Raw genomic sequence first — 23,845 nt, 5'->3', positions numbered from 1 at the left:
CATTGCAGATAGAAAATTGGGGTAATTAACTGAACATTTTGTATTAGATGCGATTCCTTTAATGTTCGTTAAAGCAGAAATATCAATCTGTTAAATTGTCCTTAAGTTCCTTCCAAATCATCACAATGTCATATGAGGTGAACCATTTTTCCAACCGTTAAGAAGCCAAAACACAAATAAACCGCATATATGTGGTGCCCAGGACCTTTCCAGATCACCGACTTTACACCCAAAATAAAGCTTATAACACTTTTTTTTTTTTTTTTTTACAAGTGGTGTAAAATTTTGCCTCCGACTCTTGATCGTCAGTTCACCTCGCACATAATGGAAGTTGTAGACAGAATCAAAACAAAATTGCCTGATGAAAAAAATTCTAACAACATATATATGAATTCAGGAGATGGAGTCCTGCTAAAATCGCCATTAAATAAATCATGTTGACCAAAGCAATGTGAACAGCGTCCAGATAAAGTGTCGCAGCTCTCCATATAGTGTCTTACCTGATACATAGCAGGATAACCCTGCCTGAATGACTGGTTACAACATCCAGATAAATGCTGTTACAACATCCAGAATACATGTATTCAGTGTCTAATGCAGCAACCTTCATATAAATGGCGCCAAGAGCACTAAGCCATATAGCGCCATACACCGACCTGTGAACTTTCTCCAGGACTAAAGATAAAACTTATATTAGTGATATAGATTCGTCCTCTTTACACCAGGGACATTTTGCTTAGGAGGAAAAACGTTTTTTTCCTATTTTCTGCTGTCAAAAAACTGGGGTGAGTCCTATAGTCTGAAGAATATGGTAAATTAGGGCCGGAGGAGTCATTTTTGTTTTGCAAGATTTCCTTTATGTGACCTTACCTTCAGGGACGCCCAGGACAATCAGACATTACGTGTAATGACAACTACTGTGTTTTGCGGATTATAAGATGCACCCCAAATTTTGGGGTGGAAAATGGGAAAAAAAATATTTTAAATAAAACAATGCACCTTATAATCTGTTTTAAACAGTAGCTTACCTGGGGGTCAGCGATGGTGGAACATGGCACCCTCACCCTGGTCTGCATGGCATCCCTCACCCTGGTCTGCATGGCATCCCTCATCCGTATCCTGGTATGCATGGCACCCTCACCCTGGTCTGCATGGCACCCCTCATCCGTATCCTGGTATGCATGGCACCCCTCATCCGTATCCTGGTCTGCATGGCATCCCTCACCCTGGTCTGCATGGCACCCCTCATCCGTATCCTGGTATGCATGGCACCCCTCATCCGTATCCTGGTCTGCATGGCATCCCTCATCCGTATCCTGGTATGCATGGCATCCCTCACCCTGGTCTGCATGGCACCCCTCATCCGTATCCTGGTATGCATGGCACCCCTCATCCGTATCCTGGTATGCATGGCATCCCTCACCCTGGTATGCATGGCATCCCTCAACCGTCACCCTGCTCTGCATGGCACCCCTCAATCCTCACCCTGGTCTGCATGGCACCTCTCAACCCTCATCCTGGTATGCATGGCACTCCTCACCCTGGTCTGCATGGCACCCCTCATCCGTATCCTGGTATGCATGGCACCCCTCAACCCTCACCCTGCTCTGCATGGCACCCCTCAACCTGGTCTGCATGGCACCCCTCAACCCTCACTCTGGTCTGCATGGCACCCCTCAACCCTCACCCTGGTATGCATGGCACCCCTCAACCCTCACCCTGGTATGCATGGCACCCCTCACCCTGGTATGCATGGCACTCCTCATCCCTCACCCTGGTCTGCATGGCACCCCTCAACCCTCACCCTGGTATGCATGGCACCCCTCAACCCTCACCCTGGTATGCATGGCACTCCTCAACCCTCACCCTGGTCTGCATGGCACCCCATCCCCATCACGCTGTACACAAAAAAAAAATAAAGGATTCTACTCACATTCCCTCTGCTCCAGCGCTGCGTCCTGTTCTGCTGCCAGCAGCTGATCTCACTGAGTAAGAAGCGCATGATGTCACTGCCATGTGCCCCCACACGCTGAGATGAGCTGCCTGAATATTCACTGCTCCCCACATCGGACTGTGGGCATGTGGAGTAGTGACTGTTATCCTTAATAGCAGGCACACTGTAGCCGCGGCTCCAACAGCGGCTGGGGGATTGCATGTGCCTGCTATTGAAGAGAATGAATATTCACTCCTCTCCACTCCCATGGGTGTGGAGAGGAGTGAATATTCATGCTCTCAAATAGCGGGCACACGTGGCTGCCGAGCCGCGGCTGCTGCTGACACTGTGGGCGCTATTAGGGAGAAGTGAATATTCATTTTCTTTAGCAGCGGGCACACTGTTGGCTGCAGCAGGCGGCTCCTGCCTCCTATGCCCCGCTCCTCCCACACCCCCACCATCCACAGTAATAACATAGTACATTCGGACTATAAGACGCACCCCTCACTTTCCTCCAAAGTTTTGGAGGTAAAAAGTGTGTCTTATAGTCCGAAAAATAAGGTAATTTCCATTAGCCTGACTTGTCAATTACACCTGGCACTAGCAGAGCATTTTCCCGACTGCAGAGCATCACAACCACCTCCATTATCATGTAGATTCCCCCCCCAGAGACCCCTAAAGCTCTGGACCCCTAGAGACCTCGGATGTGTCCTGTGCACGAGGCGCTGGCATCAGACCCTTCAGAGGGGTAATCACACAGGAGACATTTATGGCATATCCTCAGGACCCGCAGCTCTGGGACCACCGTCTTCCAGTCATCCTCACCCCCGATAATCAGTGATCGTCATTTTACCATCATGGCTGATGCGTTTCTGTGCTCATCTGATAATCCAGGGGTCGTCCATAACAGGAGTCCTCTTCTTAATGACTATAGGGGCTGTATACTCTGCTCCTGCTATGTTAGTGCCATCAGCTAACGTGACCGCTGCAGCCAATCACCGGCCACGGATAGACTGCCGCCTTAATCATTTCATCCTGGCGGACATCCGCTCTGACGGAGTATTGATAAGCTGCGATGTCATGTGACCCACCTGAAATAGCAGCGCCGACATTGCAGAAGCAATGGACACCCCCTTTAAATTTTTGTAATAAACAAATAAATTTGAGAACAAAACCTGAATTGTCTGTAAAATAAATCTGCATTTCTCCAGGGTAAACGAAAAAAAACAAAACCACCCAAAAATGTACATTAAAATATACAAGTGTATCAGAGGAGGTAATGAGAGGGTTAAAAAATAAATTAGAGGGGAGGAGGATGATGATGATGATGATGAAAGGCTGCACGACTGGGATTCTGGAATGATTTCTCCTGCCTGCCCCCTACTGGGCTGCACCCACATGTACACCGACAGCAATTGTGAATAAGCCCCACCCATAAACAGTAAGCCACACCCCCTCCATCAGTATAATGGGTGGAGACTGCACCAAGAAGCTCCGCCTACACAGATCAGGCAGGCAGTGTATACGGGGTGTCTGACCAGGTGACGGACAGTATGTATGACCGGGAATAAGGCGGGGGTCTGGGGAGATGAGGCGGCATTTGGGGGCTTATGGCGGGCAGTAATCTGCGAAGTACGGGTGCTGAAGAGCCTCATCTGCCGAAATCCTCTGCACCGGGTTACACTTCAGCAAGTTCTGGAAACAGAAGAGAATCGGGGTCAGGCATCATTAGGGGTTCGGTGAGATGCTGGGGGGCTAGGAGATAAATGGGGGGGGTCCCATAAACAGTATATATGACCTGGCATATGATCACTGGAGCAACGGCTGCAGAGACCCCACCAATCACGGGGGGGGGGGGTGCAAAGTCCCCTGTGTGAATGGAGCAGCGGTGAGTATGTGCGACCACCCATACGGGCAGCGGTCGCACGTGCTCCGTCCACGCCAGGGACTTTGGGATCCTTGTGATTGGTGGGGTTCCAGTGATAAGTAATGTATGATCTATGGGGGTCTCATGGATAGGCAATATAAATAGCTTATAGCACAACCTCTAATAACCGGCACATCAAGGGTCACATCGGTCAAATTTCAGGGGTCTCATTTTTTTTTTGACTAAGCTTATGTTCGGCAAAAAAAAAAAAAAAATCTCCTGGAAACCATCAACAAGTAAGCCGACTGCGGGTAAACGAAAGGCGCTCACCTATGTGATCACTGTTGGCTTTGCCCTGCTTTCCCATGCCCCCCCTCCCCCATGGACGCGCTATCGCAGCACAGTCACTGCTGGGTGGGAGGGAATCCCGTTTTTCGACAATAGCAGCCGGGCAGAGCCGGGGTGGGATTATAACTGGACCCCCGTCATCAATGTCAAATCAAGATATTAGAACGGCATCGAATAAGGTTACACCAACTTGCTGATGGTTTCCTGGTAGCAAAAAGACTCAAAATAGACAGCTGTGTCTCCCTATGAATGCTGGGAGTTGTAGTCGCACATCAGCTGGACAGATGACAGGTTTAGATGCAGTAACGATGTGGCTGAGATACCTGTAATAAGTCTCTTCCGGTCGCGTTCAGCTTGGGTACAACATTCACTAGAGATGTAGTCGCCGGGTACATGGGGTAAGGCTGGAAAGAGAAAAACGGAAATTATCCAATCAGGTCGTCCTCATAAATCGGCGGCTGTAGACAGCCGGGATCAGAAGTAACTATACTGCAGTACCGGGTACAGCCACTGCATGCAGGATGGCGCTGCACCCGGTAAACAACAGTGCTGCCACCTAGGGGTAAAATATCAAACTACATCACAAGTAACAAACAGACAAGGGAAGAAATGGGGAACTTTTGGTTATAGCTTTCTCTTGCATTATTATATTAAAAAGCACATTTTCAGGATTTTTGCTTTTAGTAAGTGAATGGAAACATTCTTGCTCACATTCAGTGTTTTTTTTTTTGTAAAAAAAAAAGATATAGATATGAAAAGAATGCGGCAGCACTCCATATGGCCAAGATACGTCTTAACAATGAAAATATTAGATCTAAACTGTTTTGCTCAGCAACAAGTACTTACAAAAAACGAAGGTTTTTAGCTCATAAATGTGCCAATTCATGTGTGCCCATCAACCACGGCAAGGTAACCTCCCACTGATGGGTAACTTCGTTTTTTGTAAGTACTTGTTGCTGAGCAAAACAGTTTAGATCTAATATTTTCATTGTTAAGACGCATCTTGGCCATATGGAGTGCTGCCGCATTCTTTTGATATATTTTATAGTTACCGCAGCTGGCACCAGTTCACACTAGGAGGTGCTGGTCAGGTTTCTCTGGTATAATATGTACTGTGGAGCAACGTGACGTTGGTGGATGGAGCGAGACATGATGTCCCAGATGTGCTCAATCGGATTCAGGTCTGGGGAGCGGGCGGCCAGTCCATAGCTTCAATGCCTTCATCTTGCAGGATCTGCTGACACACTCCAGCCACATGAGGTCTGGCATTGTCCTGCATTAGGAGGAACCCAGGGCCAACCGCACCAGCATATGGTCTCACAAGGGGTCTGAGGATCTCATCTCGGTACCTAATGGCAGTCAGGCTACCTCTGGCGAGCACATGGAGGGCTGTGCGGCCCTCCAAAGAAATGCCACCCCACACCATTACTGACCCACTGCCAAACCGGTCATGCTGAAGGATGTTGCAGGCAGCAGATCGCTCTCAACGGCGTCTCCAGACTCTGTCACATGTGCTCAGTGTGAACCTGCTTTCATCTGTGAAGAGCACAGGGCGCCAGTGGTGACTCTGCCAATCCTGGTGTCCTGTGGCATTTCTTTGGAGGCCTCCATGGGCTCGCCAGAGGTAGCCTGACTGCCATTAGGCACCGAGATGAGATCCTCAGACCCCTTGTGAGACCATATGCTGGTGCGGTTGGCCCTGGGTTCCTCCTAATGCAGGACAATGCCAGACCTCATGTGGCTGGAGTGTGTCAGCAGATCCTGCAAGATGAAGGCATTGAAGCTATGGACTGGCTGCCCGTTCCCCAGACCTGAATCCGATTGAGCACATCTGGGACATCATGTCTCGCTCCATCCACCAACGTCACGTTGCACCACAGACTGTCCAGGAGTTGGCGGATGCTTTAGTCCAGGTCTGGGAGGAGATCCCACAGGAGACCATCCGCAACCTCATCAGGAGCATGCCCAGACGTTGTAGGAAGGTCATACAGGCACGTGGAGGCCACACACAATACTGAGCATGCCCAGGCGTTGCAGGGAGGTCATACAGGCACGTGGAGGCCACATACAATACTCAGCCTCATCAGGAGCATGCCCAGGCGTTGTAGGGAGGTCATACAGGCACGTGGAGGCCGCACACAATACTCAGCCTCATCAGGAGCATGCCCAGGCGTTGTAGGGAGGTCATACAGGCACGTGGAGGCCGCACACAATACTTAGTCTCATCAGGAGCATGCCCAGGCGTTGTAGGGAGGTCATACAGGCACGTGGAGGCCATCGGCAACCTCATCAGGAGCATGCCCAGGCGTTGTAGGGAGGTCATACAGGCACGTGGAGGCCACACACAATACTCAGCCTCATCAGGAGCATGCCCAGGCGTTGTAGGGAGGTCATACAGGCACGTGGAGGCCACACACAATACTGAGCTTCATCAGGAGCATGCCCAGGCGTTGTAGGGAGGTCATACAGGCACGTGGAGGCCACACACTATTCTCAGCCTCATCAGGAGCATGCCCAGGCGTTGTAGGGAGGTCATACACTCACGTGGAGGCCACACACAATACTCAGCCTCATCAGGAGCATGCCCAGGCGTTGTAGGGAGGTCATACAGGCACGTGGAGGCCACACACAATACTCAGCCTCATCAGGAGCATGCCCAGGCGTTGTAGGGAGGTCATACAGGCACGTGGAGGCCACACACAATACTGAGCCTCATCAGGAGCATGCCCAGGCGTTGTAGGGAGGTCATACAGGCACGTGGAGGCCACACACAATACTCAGTCTCATCAGGAGCATGTCCAGGCGTTGTAGGGAGGTCATACAGGCACGTGGAGGCCACACACAATACTGAGCCTCATCAGGAGCATGCCCAGGCGTTGTAGGGAGGTCATACAGGCACGTGGAGGCCACACAATACTCAGCCTCATCAGGAGCATGCCCAGGCGTTGTAGGGAGGTCATACAGGCACGTGGAGGCCATCGGCAACCTCATCACGAGCATGCCCAGCCGTTGTAGGGAGGTCATACAGGCACGTGGAGGCCACACATAATACTGAGCCTCATCAGGAGCATGCCCAGGCGTTGTAGGGAGGTCATACAGGCACGTGGAGGCCACACACAATACTCAGCCTCATCAGGAGCATGCCCAGGCGTTGTAGGGAGGTCATACAGGCACGTGGAGGCCACACACAATACTCAGCCTCATCAGGAGCATGCCCAGGCGTTGTAGGGAGGTCATACAGGCACGTGGAGGCCACACACAATACTCAGCCTCATCAGGAGCGTGCCCAGGCATTGTAGGGAGGTCATACAGGCACGTGGAGGCCACACACAATACTCAGCCTCATCAGGAGCATGCCCAGGCGTTGTAGGGAGGTCATACAGGCACGTGGAGGCCACACACAATACTCAGCCTCATCAGGAGCATGCCCAGGCGTTGTAGGGAGGTCATACAGGCACATGGAGGCCACACACAATACTCAGCCTCATCAGGAGCATGTCCAGGCGTTGTCGTTGTAGGGAGGTCATACAGGCACGTGGAGGCCACACACAATACTCAGCCTCATCAGGAGCATGCCCAGGCGTTGTAGGGAGGTCATACAGGCACATGGAGGCCACACACAATACTCAGCCTCATCAGGAGCATGCCCAGGCGTTGTAGGGAGGTCATACAGGCACGTGGAGGCCACACACAATACTCAGCCTCATCAGGAGCATGCCCAGGCGTTGTAGGGAGGTCATACAGGCACGTGGAGGCCACACACAATACTCAGCCTCATCAGGAGCATGCCCAGGCGTTGTAGGGAGGTCATACAGGCACGTGGAGGCCACACACAATACTCAGCCTCATCAGGAGCATGCCCAGGCGTTGTAGGGAGGTCATACAGGCACGTGGAGGCCACACACAATACTCAGCCTCATCAGGAGCATGCCCAGGCGTTGTAGGGAGGTCATACAGGCACATGGAGGCCACACACAATACTCAGCCTCATCAGGAGCATGCCCAGGCGTTGTAGGGAGGTCATACAGGCACGTGGAGGCCACACACAATACTCAGCCTCATCAGGAGCGTGCCCAGGCGTTGTAGGGAGGTCATACAGGCACGTGGAGGCCACACACAATACTCAGCCTCATCAGGAGCATGCCCAGGCAGTGTAGGGAGGTCATGCAGGCACGTGGAGGCCACACACAATACTCAGCCTCATCAGGAGCATGCCCAGGCGTTGTAGGGAGGTCATACAGGCACGTGGAGGCCACACACAATACTCAGCCTCATCAGGAGCATGCCCAGGCGTTGTAGGGAGGTCATACAGGCACGTGGAGGCCACACACAATACTCAGCCTCATCAGGAGCATGCCCAGGCGTTGTAGGGAGGTCATACAGGCACGTGGAGGCCACACACAATACTCAGCCTCATCAGGAGCATGCCCAGGCGTTGTAGGGAGGTCATACAGGCACGTGACGGCCACACACAATACTCAGCCTCATCAGGAGCATGCCCAGGCGTTGTAGGGAGGTCATACAGGCACGTGGAGGCCACACACAATACTCAGCCTCATCAGGAGCATGCCCAGGCGTTGTAGGGAGGTCATATAGGCATGTGGAGGCCACACACAATACTCAGCCTCATCAGGAGCATGCCCAGGCGTTGTAGGGAGGTCATACAGGCACGTGGAGGCCACACACAATACTGAGCCTCATCAGGAGCATGCCCAGGCGTTGTAGGGAGGTCATACAGGCACGTGGAGGCCACACACAATACTCAGCCTCATCAGGAGCATGCCCAGGCATTGTAGGGAGGTCATACAGGCACGTGGAGGCCACACACAATACTGAGCCTCATCAGGAGCATGCCCAGGCGTTGTAGGGAGGTCATACAGGCACGTGGAGGCCACACACAATACTCAGCCTCATCAGGAGCATGCCCAGGCGTTGTAGGGAGGTCATACAGGCACGTGGAGGCCACACACAATACTCAGCCTCATCAGGAGCATGCCCAGGCATTGTAGGGAGGTCATACAGGCACGTGGAGGCCACACACAATACTGAGCCTCATCAGGAGCATGCCCAGGCGTTGTAGGGAGGTCATACAGGCACGTGGAGGCCACACACAATACTCAACCTCATCAGGAGCATGCCCAGGCGTTGTAAGGAGGTCATACAGGCACGTGGAGGCCACACACAATACTCAGCCTCATCAGGAGCATGCCCAGGCGTTGTAGGGAGGTCATACAGGCACGTGGAGGCCACACACAATACTCAGCCTCATCAGGAGCATGCCCAGGCGTTGTAGGGAGGTCATACAGGCACGTGGAGGCCACACACAATACTCAGCCTCATCAGGAGCATGCCCAGGCATTGTAGGGAGGTCATACAGGCACGTGGAGGCCACACACAATTTACTGAGACTCATTGTGACTTGTTTTAAGGACATTACATCACAGTTGGAGCAGCCTGTAGCGTGTTTTTCCACTTTAATTTTGGGGGTGACTCTAAATCCAGGCCTCCATTGGTTAATAAATGTGATTTCCATTGATGATTTTTGTGTGATTTTGTTGTCAGCACATTCAGCTTTCTACAGAACAAAGTATTCAATGAGAAGATTTCATTCATTCAGATTTAGGATGGGGTATTTCAGTGTTCCCTTTATTTTTCCGAGCAGTGTGATTATCCCTTCACCGACAGCAAGCATAACTGGAGGCGGAGGACCTGCCGTTCGTTACAGTGTGTCGGCTCTTGTGTAAGGAGCCATGCGGCTGTGATTTCAGCCCATTGAAAGCAAGCAGAGATCTTGATATAGAGGAGGCACAAAGTCTATTAGAAAGTTGCAGAACTTTTCACTATTCGGTGATTCTTTGCTGATCACTGGAATCAGACTCGGCACCGAAATGTCAGGCTAGAAGTCCATGTCGGACCCACGCAGTGCCGCTCATTGCCTCAGAGTCTCCTTATTATCGACACCTCTGTCCATCCCACAGTCTGCAGCAAACAGACGTGTCCTCCCCTCCATTATGAAGGGCATATCAGTGCCCCGTTCTTGGGGGTCGGAGGGGGCCAGCGGTCGGACCCCAGTGATCAGTAAGTTCTCACCTTTCCTGGGTTTAGGTAAATATTTGTGGTATTGGGACCCCTTTAAGCTGCGCTAGTTTGCAGCATAGCCGCCATGTCGCTCAGTCCCTGTCCTCAGCGCGGCGCTGTCTCTGTATCCTACCCGCTTTGCCCGCCTGCTCACCTTATAGTCGGGTAGCTTGGTCATGGCCTGCCACTGCTCCTCTGTCGGGGTCCCAAGCAATGTGTAACGGGTTAAGGAACAGTCTTGACTATAGAAAGTCTACAGCCCCTCCCCCGACACGGCGGAAAAAGGATATCGGAAAATCCTCTTCAGTTGGTCGTCTACGTCATTTCCAGGAAACAGCGGCCTCCCGGCGTTGGCCAGCTCTGCGGGGCGAGAACGGGACACGTATAGAATAAAGTAAAGTCTGGGAACCGCGCCGATCGCAAGGACGAGACACTGAGACTTACCGGCGAAGATGCAGCCGGCCGACCACATGTCTATAGAAGTGGAGTAAAGCTTGGCACCAAAAAGCACGTCAGGCGGGCGATACCAGAGGGTCACCACCTAAAGGAGAGGATGATACGCGGGCATAAGAGGGGCAGGGCAGTCTGGGGTACAACATATCTGAGACCAGTGCCAGGCTCACCTCCGCGGAGTAGCACCGAACCGGGATCCCAAACGCCCGCGCCAGGCCGAAGTCTGCCAGCTTCAGCTCCCCGTTCTAAGGAGACAGCGGGCACAGAGGTCAGAGTCATGTACAAGCGACCCCGACGGGGCATTACCAGCTCCTGCCAACTCCATAGGACTCAACAAAAAGTATCACTCGACATCTGAAAAAGTTTTAGAAGTGGCTTTTATAGCATGGGGATGACTAAAGAGACAGATTTAACCCCTAGCGTGGCAGTCGTCACATCTCCGTCCCCTCCTCCATGTCGTCTTACCCGGTTGATGAGCAGGTTCTGTGGCTTCAGGTCTCGGTGCAGAACGTTGCGACTGTGGCAGAAGGCCAGACCCTTCAGCAGCTGATACATGAAGGACTATAAGGAGACAGAAGTGAAACGTCATTTACCACCGCACTCCAGTACATGGGGGACTGCCATACAGCACAACAGCCTGCAGAGCGGTCCCCACTGTGCGTCTCCAGTATGGCCGACCCCGTGGTACAGACTCATACAAGACAAGCGCTGATGGAAGGATTTTACCTTCACGATTTCCGGATCCAAGTCACCGTTACAGCTGTCAAAGTACTTCTTCAGATCCTGTAATGGAAAAAAGAAAAATAAGAGGAAAATACAAAAATAATAATAATAATAATAAAAAAGTAGTTTGATGGATGCTCACCCCTTCTAAAGTCGGGGGGTATAATGATATTTGATGGACGATCAGTCTGATTTACATCATCTGCAATCACCCCCATCAGGGGGACTATAACTCCCATCAATAGGAGAGCAAAAAAGAATGCCAATGGTTCAGGTAGAAAAGAGGATTTTAACAACTTGCCTGGAAAATGCTTTTTTCTCCAAGTTCATTAGGGGGCACAGAAGACCATAAATGTCCCAAACCAGCCCCCCCCCAGGAGAGGAATAGGCCAACTTTTCCTTCAGGATGTAAAGTGTGCCCCCCGTGATGAGATGACCCCTTACAGCGGAGGAGCAGGGTCGCAACGTCTGATGGAACAGAGAATAAGATGGTGAATGGTGGCGAGAAAACGGCCATCCTGACGAACTAACAGATCACCGCCGATTGCTGGAGCTGTGGACCCAGCCACAGCCGGGGTGGCATGAGGACAGAGTCCGGGAAAGAAGAAGACAGTCAGCAAGACGATGGTCGTCCAGAAAATAAACCAAAAGGTATCTACAGAATTGGTTCTGGGGAGATGAGACAAGCAGGAGCAGGAGGGATCCCAGCGTCAACCGGTCGACCAACGGATCTGGTGCCTGCGCCACCGTGTGTGCAGATATAGGGCCGGACTCTGCAGGGGAAGGTCCCGGTGTTTGGAAGAAGAGCAGAGACCCCGCAGGAGAGGAAGGACAGGAGGATCTGTCGGCTGGAGCCAAAAAACAAGAGCACATAATAAGGGGACAGGCGATCCCAGTGCGAGGCCGGAAAAATCTTGATCTAGTGCGGGGAAACGACTGCTTGACCCAGGAGGGAATAAGGAAGATATCCGTCTCAACAGACAAGAGGAAGGAGAAGGTTTGCCAGACAATGTAAGTGTGGGAAGGAATTTTTGGAAGACCCTCACCAAGAGAACGGCGAGAAAACACTCCTAAGATGCAGCGGTATGGTGGGCCGGACCCCAAGAAATGGGGATAAAATAAAAACAATCCACTGAGCGTTCGGAGTCCCTTTATTTAGATTGCAGCATATCCAAACTGTCTGCGACACCAATATAATGTGGACGCGATCGCATCATGTGGCAACTGGGGTGGGAGGGGTAAAGGACACAAGACCCCTTGGGGGCCCGAAAACTGCAGCTGGTGCAACGTGACAAGAGGAGCGTGAAGCAGCAGGTCAGCGTCGTTACACTTTCTAGATAAGAGTATAACAACCTGCCCAGCCCAATGTCTGCAGGACAGAAAGTATCGCACCGGACCGTGCAGAAGAAGAGGAGGGGTGACAAAAAAAAAAAATGGAGCTGGAGAGACAGTGACAGTGAACCGACAGCCCCTCCTGATGTTACGCCTTAGGCAGTGGACAAGACGGGTCCCTGATTCTTGTGGTTGACTCATCGAGGCTGAGAGGGGCTGAGGAGGGTCCCAAAGAGGCCGCAGGGTGGGCACCAATAGGAATAGTGCCGGCTGCAGGGTCATTGTAATGTCCTTACTAAGAGAGGTAGGGTGTATTGTCCAGGCCCTGCAAGAGAGAAAAATGGAGGAACCATGGCACCGACATCCTCAATTAAATGACAGAGAAAATGCCCATGGGGGGGTGAAGAGATAAGTGGGGGGCTGCACTAAGGCCAAGATCTGCCATAATCCCCCCCCAATCTAAGAGGTGCGGCCCCCACTCACCTGATCACAATACTCGAAGACGAGCGTCAGCTTCTTGTCACTGTGCAGAACGTCGTGTAACCTGCGGACGGGAAACGGCATCGTGAGGATGACGGTGGTGAGCAATGTATCACATAACCCCATAAGTTTTTCCTAAGAGCCATAACTTTATTATTTTCCAGTCTCCGTAATATATTGGAGGAGGGGGGGGGGGTTCTTTTATGGAGGGATAAGTTGAAGCTTTTATTTTTTATCATCTAATGTAATGGAAAAAAAACAAACAAATAAAGCAGCAATTCCGCCATTGTGGCGCTCACTGTGCTGTATAAATCGCCTGATTCACCCGGTCGGTGCGATCACAGTGATACTGAACGTATAGAGATTAATCTAGAATTTAGTGCTTTAAACTATTTATCTTTTTCAGAACTTTGTTTAAAAATAATATTTTGTGTCGTCAATTTTTAAAATCCCAAACTGTTTTGTTTGAGGAGCGCTGCGAGGGTTCGTTCTCAGGGTCGTGATGTTTTTATCCAGACCGTCTCGGTGCATTTTCTCCGTTTTGATCACTTTTATTGCCTTCTATGTGGAAGGTGCAGATTGGATTTTTTTTTTTACCCTTTATTTCTGAATTGGGAAAGAGAAACAAGTTTCAAACTGCCTACACCCGCACGGTGATGACCGTATAGAAGGTACTAGACGGCTGAGCTGGCTGATTGGCTGCAGCCTGTCAACAAAGACTGGGGGCGGCAGCAGAGAGGCAGCGCTGGCGCAGGCAGATCGGAGACCTCTGATCAGCGGCTGCCATTACCTGACGATGTTCTTGTGCTTCAGCTCCTTCAGCAGACAGATCTCCCGGAGAGCGGAGCTGGGGACCCCCTGCAGAGACAGACATGGGGGTGACATACACAGCACAGACCCCCCATGTAGCCATCACATCAGCATCTCTCACCTCATCGTCATCGTCCAGTCTCACGCGTTTCAGAGCCACAATCTCATGGGTCTCGCGGTTCTTTGCTTTGAACACGGTGCCGTACGTTCCTGCGAGAGAATATGCGGGGTTAACTCCGACCACGTGCACAATCGTGTCCTGAGCTTCTCCTGCGAGAGGAATGAGGGGGGCACCGGAGCCGTGTGTGCTGCCCCCAACACAGAGGAGGCATCACTGGTGACATCATCACCCTCCACGAGGCCGCACCTCCCATCACTGGTGACATCATCACCCTCCACGAGGCCGCACCTCCCATCACTGGTGACGTCATCACCCTCCACGAGGCCGCACCTCCCATCACTGGTGACATCATCACCCTCCACGAGGCCGCACCTCCCATCACTGGTGACGTCATCACCCTCCACGAGGCCGCACCTCCCATCACTGGTGACATCATCACCCTCCACGAGGCCGCACCTCCCATCACTGGTGACGTCATCACCCTCCACGAGGCCGCACCTCCCATCACTGGTGACGTCATCACCCTCCACGAGGCCGCACCTCCCATCACTGGTGACATCATCACCCTCCACGAGGCCGCACCTCCCATCACTGGTGACATCATCACCCTCCACGAGGTCGCACCTCCCATCACTGGTGACGTCATCACCCTCCACAAGGCCACACCTCCCATCACCCTCCACAAGGCCACACCTCCCATCACCCTCCACAAGGCCGCACCTCCCATCACTAGTGACGTCATCACCCTCCACAAGGCCGCACCTCCCATCACTGGTGACGTCATCACCCTCCACAAGGCCACACCTCCCATCACTGGTGACGTCATCACCCTCCACAAGGCCGCACCTCCCATCACTGGTGACGTCATCACCCTCCACAAGGCCGCACCTCCCATCACTGGTGACGTCATCACCCTCCACAAGGCCGCACCTCCCATCACTGGTGACGTCATCACCCTCCACAAGGCCACACCTCCCATCACTGGTGACGTCATCACCCTCCACAAGGCCACACCTCCCATCACTGGTGACGTCATCACCCTCCACAAGGCCACACCTCCCATCACTGGTGACGTCATCACCCTCCACAAGGCTGCACCTCCCATCACTGGTGACGTCATCACCCTCCACAAGGCCACACCTCCCATCACTGGTGACGTCATCACCCTCCACAAGGCCACACCTCAATCTCTGCTTTGTTATCTATTACATTCCATCCATCACTCTCTGATGAATCTGTCCTTTCCCCACTGTAGACTTTATCACATGTCTAAAGATGTTAAACGGCATATCCCACATAGTCCTGGCTCTGTCTTTGATCACCAAGCCATCTCCTGGCTTTGTCTTTGATCACCCAGCCATCTCCTGGTGTGCTGAGCAGCTCCCACAATGCACCTCACCTGATGGTTTAGTCTGACCCATAAATTTAGAAGCTGCATAAGGGGTGCACGCGTGTGGGGTTATGTACACGTCTTCTTCCGCAAAGTGTTTCTTTGTCACCAGTTACTTCAGAAGCAGCTAGTCAGGGCAGGAGTCAGGTAACTCACACTTTGCTTACTCTCTTTTAACCATGTTTTTATTCGTTTTCACTCTCTCCCCTATAGTCCTTCACTTCCTACTAACCCCTCTAATCCCAACTCCAAGTAAGGAACTGTTCATCTCTTCCTCCATCCTCCCCATCGATCTCACTTCCTCCTCAGAACTGTTACTCAACATTCAATACTGTGTTTCCAAACACACACAACCACCTCATGCTCTCTCCTGCTCCCACCTGTTAACACTTTCTCTGCTCCTCCTCACGACATCTCTCCAAATCCTGGCCCTCCTCACCGCATCCCCACAGTCACTTCAACCTCCTATCCACGATCTGTCACACATTCTCACAACCTTTCTAACCTTAAACCCATCTGCACAGCCCCCCCACTTCCCCAGTTGCTCTAACAGGAGCTCTATGGAACGCTCGCTCCGTCTGCAACAAACGTTCCTATATTCATGATCTTTTGATTACTAACAAACTTTCCTTCCTCGCCATCACTGAAATCTGGCTCACCCCTTCTGACACCGCCTCTCCAGCTGCACTTTATGGTGGATTGCACCTTTCCCACACCCCCTGCCCCAGCGGCAAGCATGGTGGAGGAGTAGGCTTTCTTCTGTCTGATACCTGTGCCTTCACCCAAATCCCGCTGCTGCCCTCCATTACACTCCCCTCTTTTGAGGTGCACTGTGTGCGCATCTACTCCTCCTCCAACTGACTGTCATCTACTGCCCGCCAGGACCAGCCACCACCTTCTTTGACCACTTCACCACCTGGCTACTTCACTTCCTTTCCGCTGACATCCCCACCATCATCATGAGCGACTTCAACATCCCCATTGGCACTTCCCTCTCATCTGTCTCTAAGCTTCTATCCCTCACTTCCTCCTTCGGCCTTACTCAATGGTCTTCCGCACCCACCCACAAAGACGGCCACACACTGGACCTCATCTTCACCCGCCTCTGTTCCCTATCTAACCTCTCTAACTCACCTCTCCCTCTTTCTGACCACAACCTACTTACATTTTCTACCCTCTCCTCTCCAGGGCAACAATCCCCACTCCACAAACTTGCACACCCTCGCAGAAACCTCAAAGACCTGGACCTACACTCACTCTCTGAATCCCTCCTCCCTCTAACAGGCATAAGTTCATTACACAATGCAGATGTTGCTGCCGCTTTATATAACACCACAATAGCTGCAGCTCTCAATTCGGTCGCCCCCTCAGACATACCAAAGCTCGCACAATCAACAGGCAACCCTGGCACACCAGCCTAACTAAAGAACTGCGAAGGGCCTCCAGGGTTGCTGACCTTCAAGTCCACACTCACTGCAGTAAAACAAACATACTTCTCATCTCTCATATCCTCCCTATTGTTATTCAGTACTTTCTCTCCTCCGTCCCCCAGCGCCTCCTCCCTCTCCTCTCAGCCAAAGAGTTTGCCTCATTCTTCAAGCAGAAGATTGATAACATCAGACAAAGCTTTCACCTAAAGTCTGCACAGCCCCTCCTCATATCTACTCAACCTTCCTCCCCCAAAACCAGCTTCTCCACCATTTCAAAAAATCAAGTTTCCTCTTTACTCTCCAAGTCACACCTCACCACCTGCAAACTTGACCCAATCCCGTCCCACCTAATCCCCAACCTGTCACTAACAACCGGTGTCTTCCCCTCATGCTTCAAACATGCCTCTATCACACCCATCCTCAAAAAGCCCTCCCTTGACCCATCCCCCATGTCTAGCTATCGCCCCATATCACTTCTCCCCTATGCCTCAAAACTACTGTAACATGTCCATTCTGAACTGTCCTCCCACCTCTCCTCCTGCTCCCTCTTTGGCTTCCGACCGGACCATTCTACTGAAACTGCACTGACTAAAGTCACCAACGACCTACTAACCACCAAATCCAAGCGACACTACTATGTCCTCCTCCTCCTGGACCTGTCATCTGCCTCCGACACAGTGGACCATTCCCTCTTACTAAAGACTCTCTTATCTATTGGCATCACAGACTTGACCCTATCCTGGATCTCCTCATACCTAACAGACCGGACATTCAGTGTCTCCCACTCACGCACCACCTCCTCATCTCGCCCCCTGTCGGTGTCCCCCCAAGGCTCAGTTCTAGGACCCCTGCTCTTCTCCATCTACACCTTTGGCCTGGGACAGCTCATAGAGTCTCACGGCTTTCAGTATCACCTCTATGCTGATGACACACAGATCTACCTCTCTGGACCCGATATCTCCTCCCTACTAACCAGAATCACACAATGTCTGTCCGCTATATCATCCTTCTCTGCTAGATTTCTAAAACTTAACATGGATAAAACAGAATTCATCATCTTTCCACCATCTCATTCATCCCCCCATCTGACTTATCTATCAACGTCAATGGCTGCCCACTCTCCCCAGTCCCTCAAGCTCGCTGCCTCGGGGTAACCCTGGACTCTGATCTCTCCTTCACACCTCATATCCAAGCCCTTTCTATTTCCTGCCGACTCCAACTCAAAAATATCTCCCGGATCCGCACATTCCTCAACCATGAATCTGCAAAAACACTAGTGCGCGCCCTCATCATCTTCCGCCTCGACTACTGCAACCTCCTGCTCTGTGGCCTCCCCTCTAGCACTCTCGCACCCCTCCAATCTATCCTAATCTCTGCTGCCCGACAAAACCACCTGTCCCCCCGCTATTCCCCGGCCTCTCCTCTCTGTCAATCTCTTCACTGGCTCCCCATTGCCCAGAGACTCCAGTTCAAAACCCTAACCATGGCATACAAAGCCATTCACAACCTGTCTCCTCCATGTATCTCTGACCTAGTCTCCCCGTACATACCTGCACGCAACCTCCGATCCTCACAAGATCTCCTGCTCTACTCCCCTCTTATCTCCTCTTCCCACAATCACATACAAGATTTCTCCCGTGCTTCCCCCCTACTCTGGAACTCTCTACCCCAACACATCAGACTCTCGCCGACCGTGGAAACCTTCAAAAGGAACCTGAAGACCCACCTCTTCCGACAAGCCTACAACCTGCAGTAACCACCGCTCCACCATCCCGCTGCACGACCAGCTCTACCCTCACCTACTGTATCCTCACCCATCCCCTGTAGATTGTGAGCCCTCGCGGGCAGGGTCCTCGCTCCTCCTGAACCAGTCACTGACGTGTATTATCTAAGATTATTGTAAGTGTTCTTGTATGTATACGCCGATCACATGTAAAGCGCCATGGAATAAATGGCGCTATAATAATAAATAATAATAATACAGAGGAGGCTGAGGGGAGTAGTCCGCCCCTATAATACAGAAGAGGAGGATGACGGGAGTAAACCGTCCCTATAATACAGAAGAGAAGGAGGATGAGGGGAGTAGTCTGCCCCTATTAGAATACAGAAGGGGAGGATGAGAGGAGTAGTCCGCCTCTATAAGAATAAAGAGGAGGAGGAGGGGAGTAGTCAGCCCCTATACTACAGAAGAGGAGGAGGATGAGGAGAGTAGTCCCCCCTATAAGAATACAGAAGGGGAGGATGAGGAGAGTAGTCCGCCTCTATAATACAGAGGGGGAGGATGAGTGTTGCATTCCGTGTTACAATAAGCAGGACCCCTGCCCCGTCAGTAGCACAATCCCTCAGCACCGCGCAGGCCGCACATCCCCGGCCTCTCCTGCCGTCTCTCCAGTTTTCTCACCTTCTCCAATCTTTTCCAGCTTCTCGTATTTCTGCATCTTACCGCTGTCAGGCCGCTCCGCAAGTGCGCAAGCGCAGCTACAAAGCCCCGCCCAATCGGTAATCTATGCAGAAAGCCTGCGGCAAAAGCCGTTCTCCTGACCAATAGGGATAGACTACTGGGTGACGTCACGTCCGATGTCATCCCCATGGGAATAAGGTTAATTAAGAACGCTGTTGTTATGGAGAAATGGGCGGAGTCATCCTCATCTCCTTGTTATCCGTCATCTATGTGCAGTGCACCCTACAGGGTGAGAGGAGCAACATGGCGGCTTCAGCCTGAGGATTAGTGATCACTGTATGTACACAGTGACTGCACCAACAGAATAGTGAGTGCAGCTCTGGTGTATAATACAGGAGGTAACTCAGGATCAGTAATGTAATGTATGTACACAGTGACTGCACCAGCAGAATAGTGAGTGCAGCTCTGGAGTATAATACAGGATGTAACTCAGGATCAGTAATGTAATGTATGTACACAGTGACTGCACCAACAGAATAGTGAGTGCAGCTCTGGTGTATAATACAGGATGTAACTCAGGATCAGTAATGTAATGTATGTACACAGTGACTGCACCAGCAGAATAGTGAGTGCAGCTCTGGAGTATAATACAGGATGTAACTCAGGATCAGTAATGTAATGTATGTACACAGTGACTGCACCAGCAGAATAGTGAGTGCAGCTCTGGAGTATAATATAGGATATAACTCAGGATCAGTAATGTAATGTATGTACACAGTGACTGCACCAGCAGAATAGTGAGTGCAGCTCTGGAGTATAATACAGGATGTAACTCAGGATCAGTAATGTAATGTATGTACACAGTGACTGCACCAGCAGAATAGTGAGTGCAGCTCTGGAGTATAATATAGGATATAACTCAGGATCAGTAATGTAATGTATGTACACAGTGACTGCACCAGCAGAATAGTGAGTGCAGCTCTGGAGTATAATACAGGATGTAACTCAGGATCAGTAATGTAATGTATGTACACAGTGACTGCACCAGCAGAATAGTGAGTGCAGCTCTGGAGTATAATACAGGATGTAACTCAGGATCAGTAATGTAATGTATGTACACAGTGACTCCACCAGCAGAATAATGAGTGCAGCTCTGGAGTATAATACAGTACGTAACTCAGGATCAGTAATGTAATGTATGTACACAGTGACTGCACCAGCAGAATAGTGAGTGCAGCTCTGGAGTATAATACAGGATGTAACTCCGGATCAGTAATGTAATGTATGTACACAGTGACTTCACCAGCAGAATAGTGAGTGCAGCTCTGGAGTATAATACAGGATGTAACTCAGGATCAGTACAGGATCAGTAATGTAATGTATGTACACAGTGACTGCACCAGCAGAATAGTGAGTGCAGCTCTGGAGTATAATACAGGAGGTAACTCAGAATCAGTAATGTAATGTATGTACACAGTGACTGCACCAGCAGAATAGTGAGTGCAGCTCTGGAGTATAATACAGGATGTAACTCAGGATCAGTAATGTAATGTATGTACACAGTGACCGCACCAGCAGAATAGTGAGTGCAGCTCTGGGGTATAATACAGGATTTAACTCAGGATCAGTAATGTAATGTATGTACACAGTGACTGCACCAGCAGAATAGTGAGTGCAGCTCTGGAGTATAATACAGGAGGTAACTCAGGATCAGTAATGTAATGTATGTACACAGTGACTGCACCAGCAGAATAGTGAGTGCAGCTCTGGAGTATAATACAGGAAGTAACTCAGGATCAGTAATGTAATGTATGTACACAGTGACTGCACCAGCAGAATAGTGAGTGCAGCTCTGGAGTATAATACAGGAAGTAACTCAGGATCAGTAATGTAATGTATGTACACAGTGACTGCACCAGCAGAATAGTGAGTGCAGCTCTGGAGTATAATACAGGATGTAACTCAGGATCAGTAATGTAATGTATATACATAGTGACTGCACCAGCAGAATAGTGAGTGCAGCTCTGGAGTATAATACAGGAGGTAACTCAGGATCAGTAATGTAATGTATGTACACAGTGACTGCACCAGCAGAATAGTGAGTGCAGCTCTGGAGTATAATACAGGAAGTAACTCAGGATCAGTAATGTAATGTATGTACACAGTGACTGCACCAGCAGAATAGTGAGTGCAGCTCTGGGGTATAATACAGGATGTAACTCAGGATCAGTAATGTAATGTATGTACACAGTGACTGCACCAGCAGAATAGTGAGTGCAGCTCTGGAGTATAATACAGGAAGTAACTCAGGATCAGTAATGTAATGTATGTACACAGTGACTGCACCAGCAGAATAGTGAGTGCAGCTCTGGAGTATAATATAGGATGTAACTCAGGATCAGTAATGTAATGTATATACACAGTGACTGCATCAGCAGAATAGTGAGTGCAGCTCTGGAGTATAATACAGGATGTAACTCAGGATCAGTAATGTAATGTATGTACACAGTGACTGCACCAGCAGAATAGTGAGTGCAGCTCTGGAGTATAATACAGGATGTAACTCAGGATCAGTAATGTAATGTATATATACAGTGACTGCACCACACCAGCAGAATAGTGAGTGCAGCTCTGGAGTATAATACAGGATGTAACTCAGGATCAGTAATGTAATGTATGTACACAGTGACTGCACCAGCAGAATAGTGAGTGCAGCTCTGGGGTATAATACAGGATGTAACTCAGGATCAGTAATGTAAGGTATGTACACAGTGACTGCACCAGCAGAATAGTGAGTGCAGCTCTGGGGTATAATACAGGATGTAACTCAGGATCAGTAATGTAATGTATATATACAGTGACTGCACCACACCAGCAGAATAGTGAGTGCAGCTCTGGAGTATAATACAGTATGTAACTCAGGATCAGTAATGTAATGTATATACATAGTGACTGCACCAGCAGAATAGTGAGTGCAGCTCTGGAGTATAATATAGGATGTAACTCAGAATCAGTAATGTAATGTATGTACACAGTGACTGCACCAGCAGAATAGTGAGTGCAGCTCTGGGGTATAATACAGGATGTAACTCAGGATCAGTAATGTAATGTATGTACACAGTGACTGCACCAGCAGAATAGTGAGTGCAGCTCTGGAGTATAATACAGTATGTAACTCAGAATCAGTAGTGTAATGTATATACATAGTGACTGCACCAGCAGAATAGTGAGTGCATCTCTGGAGTATAATATAGGATGTAACTCAGGATCAGTAATGTAATGTATGTACACAGTGACTGCACCAGCAGAATAGTGAGTGCAGCTCTGGAGTATAATACAGTACGTAACTCAGGATCAGTAATGTAATGTATATACATAGTGACTGCACCAGCAGAATAGTGAGTGCAGCTCTGGAGTATAATATAGGATGTAACTCAGGATCAGTAATGTAATGTATGTACACAGTGACTGCACCAGCAGAATAGTGAGTGCAGCTCTGGGGTATAATACAGGATGTAACTCAGGATCAGTAATGTAATGTATGTACACAGTGACTGCACCAGCAGAATAGTGAGTGCAGCTCTGGGGTATAATACAGGATGTAACTCAGGATCAGTAATGTAATGTATATACACAGTGACTGCATCAGCAGAATAGTGAGTGCAGCTCTGGAGTATAATACAGGATGTAACTCAGGATCAGTAATGTAATGTATATACATAGTGACTGCACCAGCAGAATAGTGAGTGCAGCTCTGGGGTATAATACAGGATGTAACTCAGGATCAGTAATGTAATGTATGTACACAGTGACTGCACCAGCAGAATAGTGAGTGCAGCTCTGGAGTATAATACAGGATGTAACTCAGGATCAGTAATGTAATGTATGTACACAGTGACTGCACCAACAGAATAGTGAGTGCAGCTCTGGAGTATAATACAGGATGTAACTCAGAATCAGTAATGTAATGTATGTACACAGTGACTGCACCAGTAGAATAGTGAGTACAGCTCTGGAGTATAATACAGGATGTAACTCAGGATCAGTAATGTAATGTATGTTCACAGTGACTGCACCAGCAGGATAGTGAGTGCAGCTCTGGAGTATAATACAGGATGTAACTCAGGATCAGTAATGTAATGTATGTACACAGTGACTGCACCAGCAGAACAGTGAGTGCAGCTCTGGAGTATAATATAGGATGTAACTCAGGATCAGTAATGTAATGTATGTACACAGTGACTGCACCAGCAGAATAGTGAGTGCAGCTCTGGAGTATAATACAGGAGGTAACTCAGGATCAGTAATGTAATGTATGTACACAGTGACTGCACCAGCAGAATAGTGAGTGCAGCTCTGGGGTATAATACAGGATGTAACTCAGGATCAGTAATGTAATGTATGTACACAGTGACTGCACCAGTAGAATAGTGAGTGCAGCTCTGGGGTATAATACAGGAGGTAACTCAGGATCAGTAA

General features: G+C 50.0%; 1 protein-coding gene across 1 annotated transcript; it reads right to left on the bottom strand.

Annotated features, from left to right (window-relative positions):
* Positions 1-3,113: 3,113 nt before the first annotated feature.
* Positions 3,114-19,520, bottom strand: CDK5 (cyclin dependent kinase 5). The gene is made up of 12 exons (XM_073677199.1): positions 19,367-19,520; positions 14,146-14,234; positions 14,005-14,072; positions 13,218-13,278; positions 11,406-11,462; positions 11,145-11,240; positions 10,850-10,924; positions 10,671-10,767; positions 10,517-10,586; positions 10,381-10,441; positions 4,472-4,552; positions 3,114-3,628 (listed from the first exon to the last, which is right to left on the bottom strand). The coding sequence occupies exons 1-12, from the start codon at positions 19,401-19,403 to the stop codon at positions 3,542-3,544; spliced, it is 879 nt and encodes a 292-aa protein (XP_073533300.1). The 5' UTR covers positions 19,404-19,520; the 3' UTR covers positions 3,114-3,541.
* Positions 19,521-23,845: the final 4,325 nt, after the last annotated feature.

The sequence above is a fragment of the Phyllobates terribilis genome, unplaced genomic scaffold (assembly GCF_046119375.1).
Source record: "Phyllobates terribilis strain yellow unplaced genomic scaffold, ASM4611937v1 Scaffold_4__5_contigs__length_816908805, whole genome shotgun sequence".
NCBI classification, from domain to species: domain Eukaryota; kingdom Metazoa; phylum Chordata; class Amphibia; order Anura; family Dendrobatidae; genus Phyllobates; species Phyllobates terribilis.
Note: the sequence above shows the minus strand (reverse complement) of the source record. Positions and strands in the feature narration are given on the sequence as shown.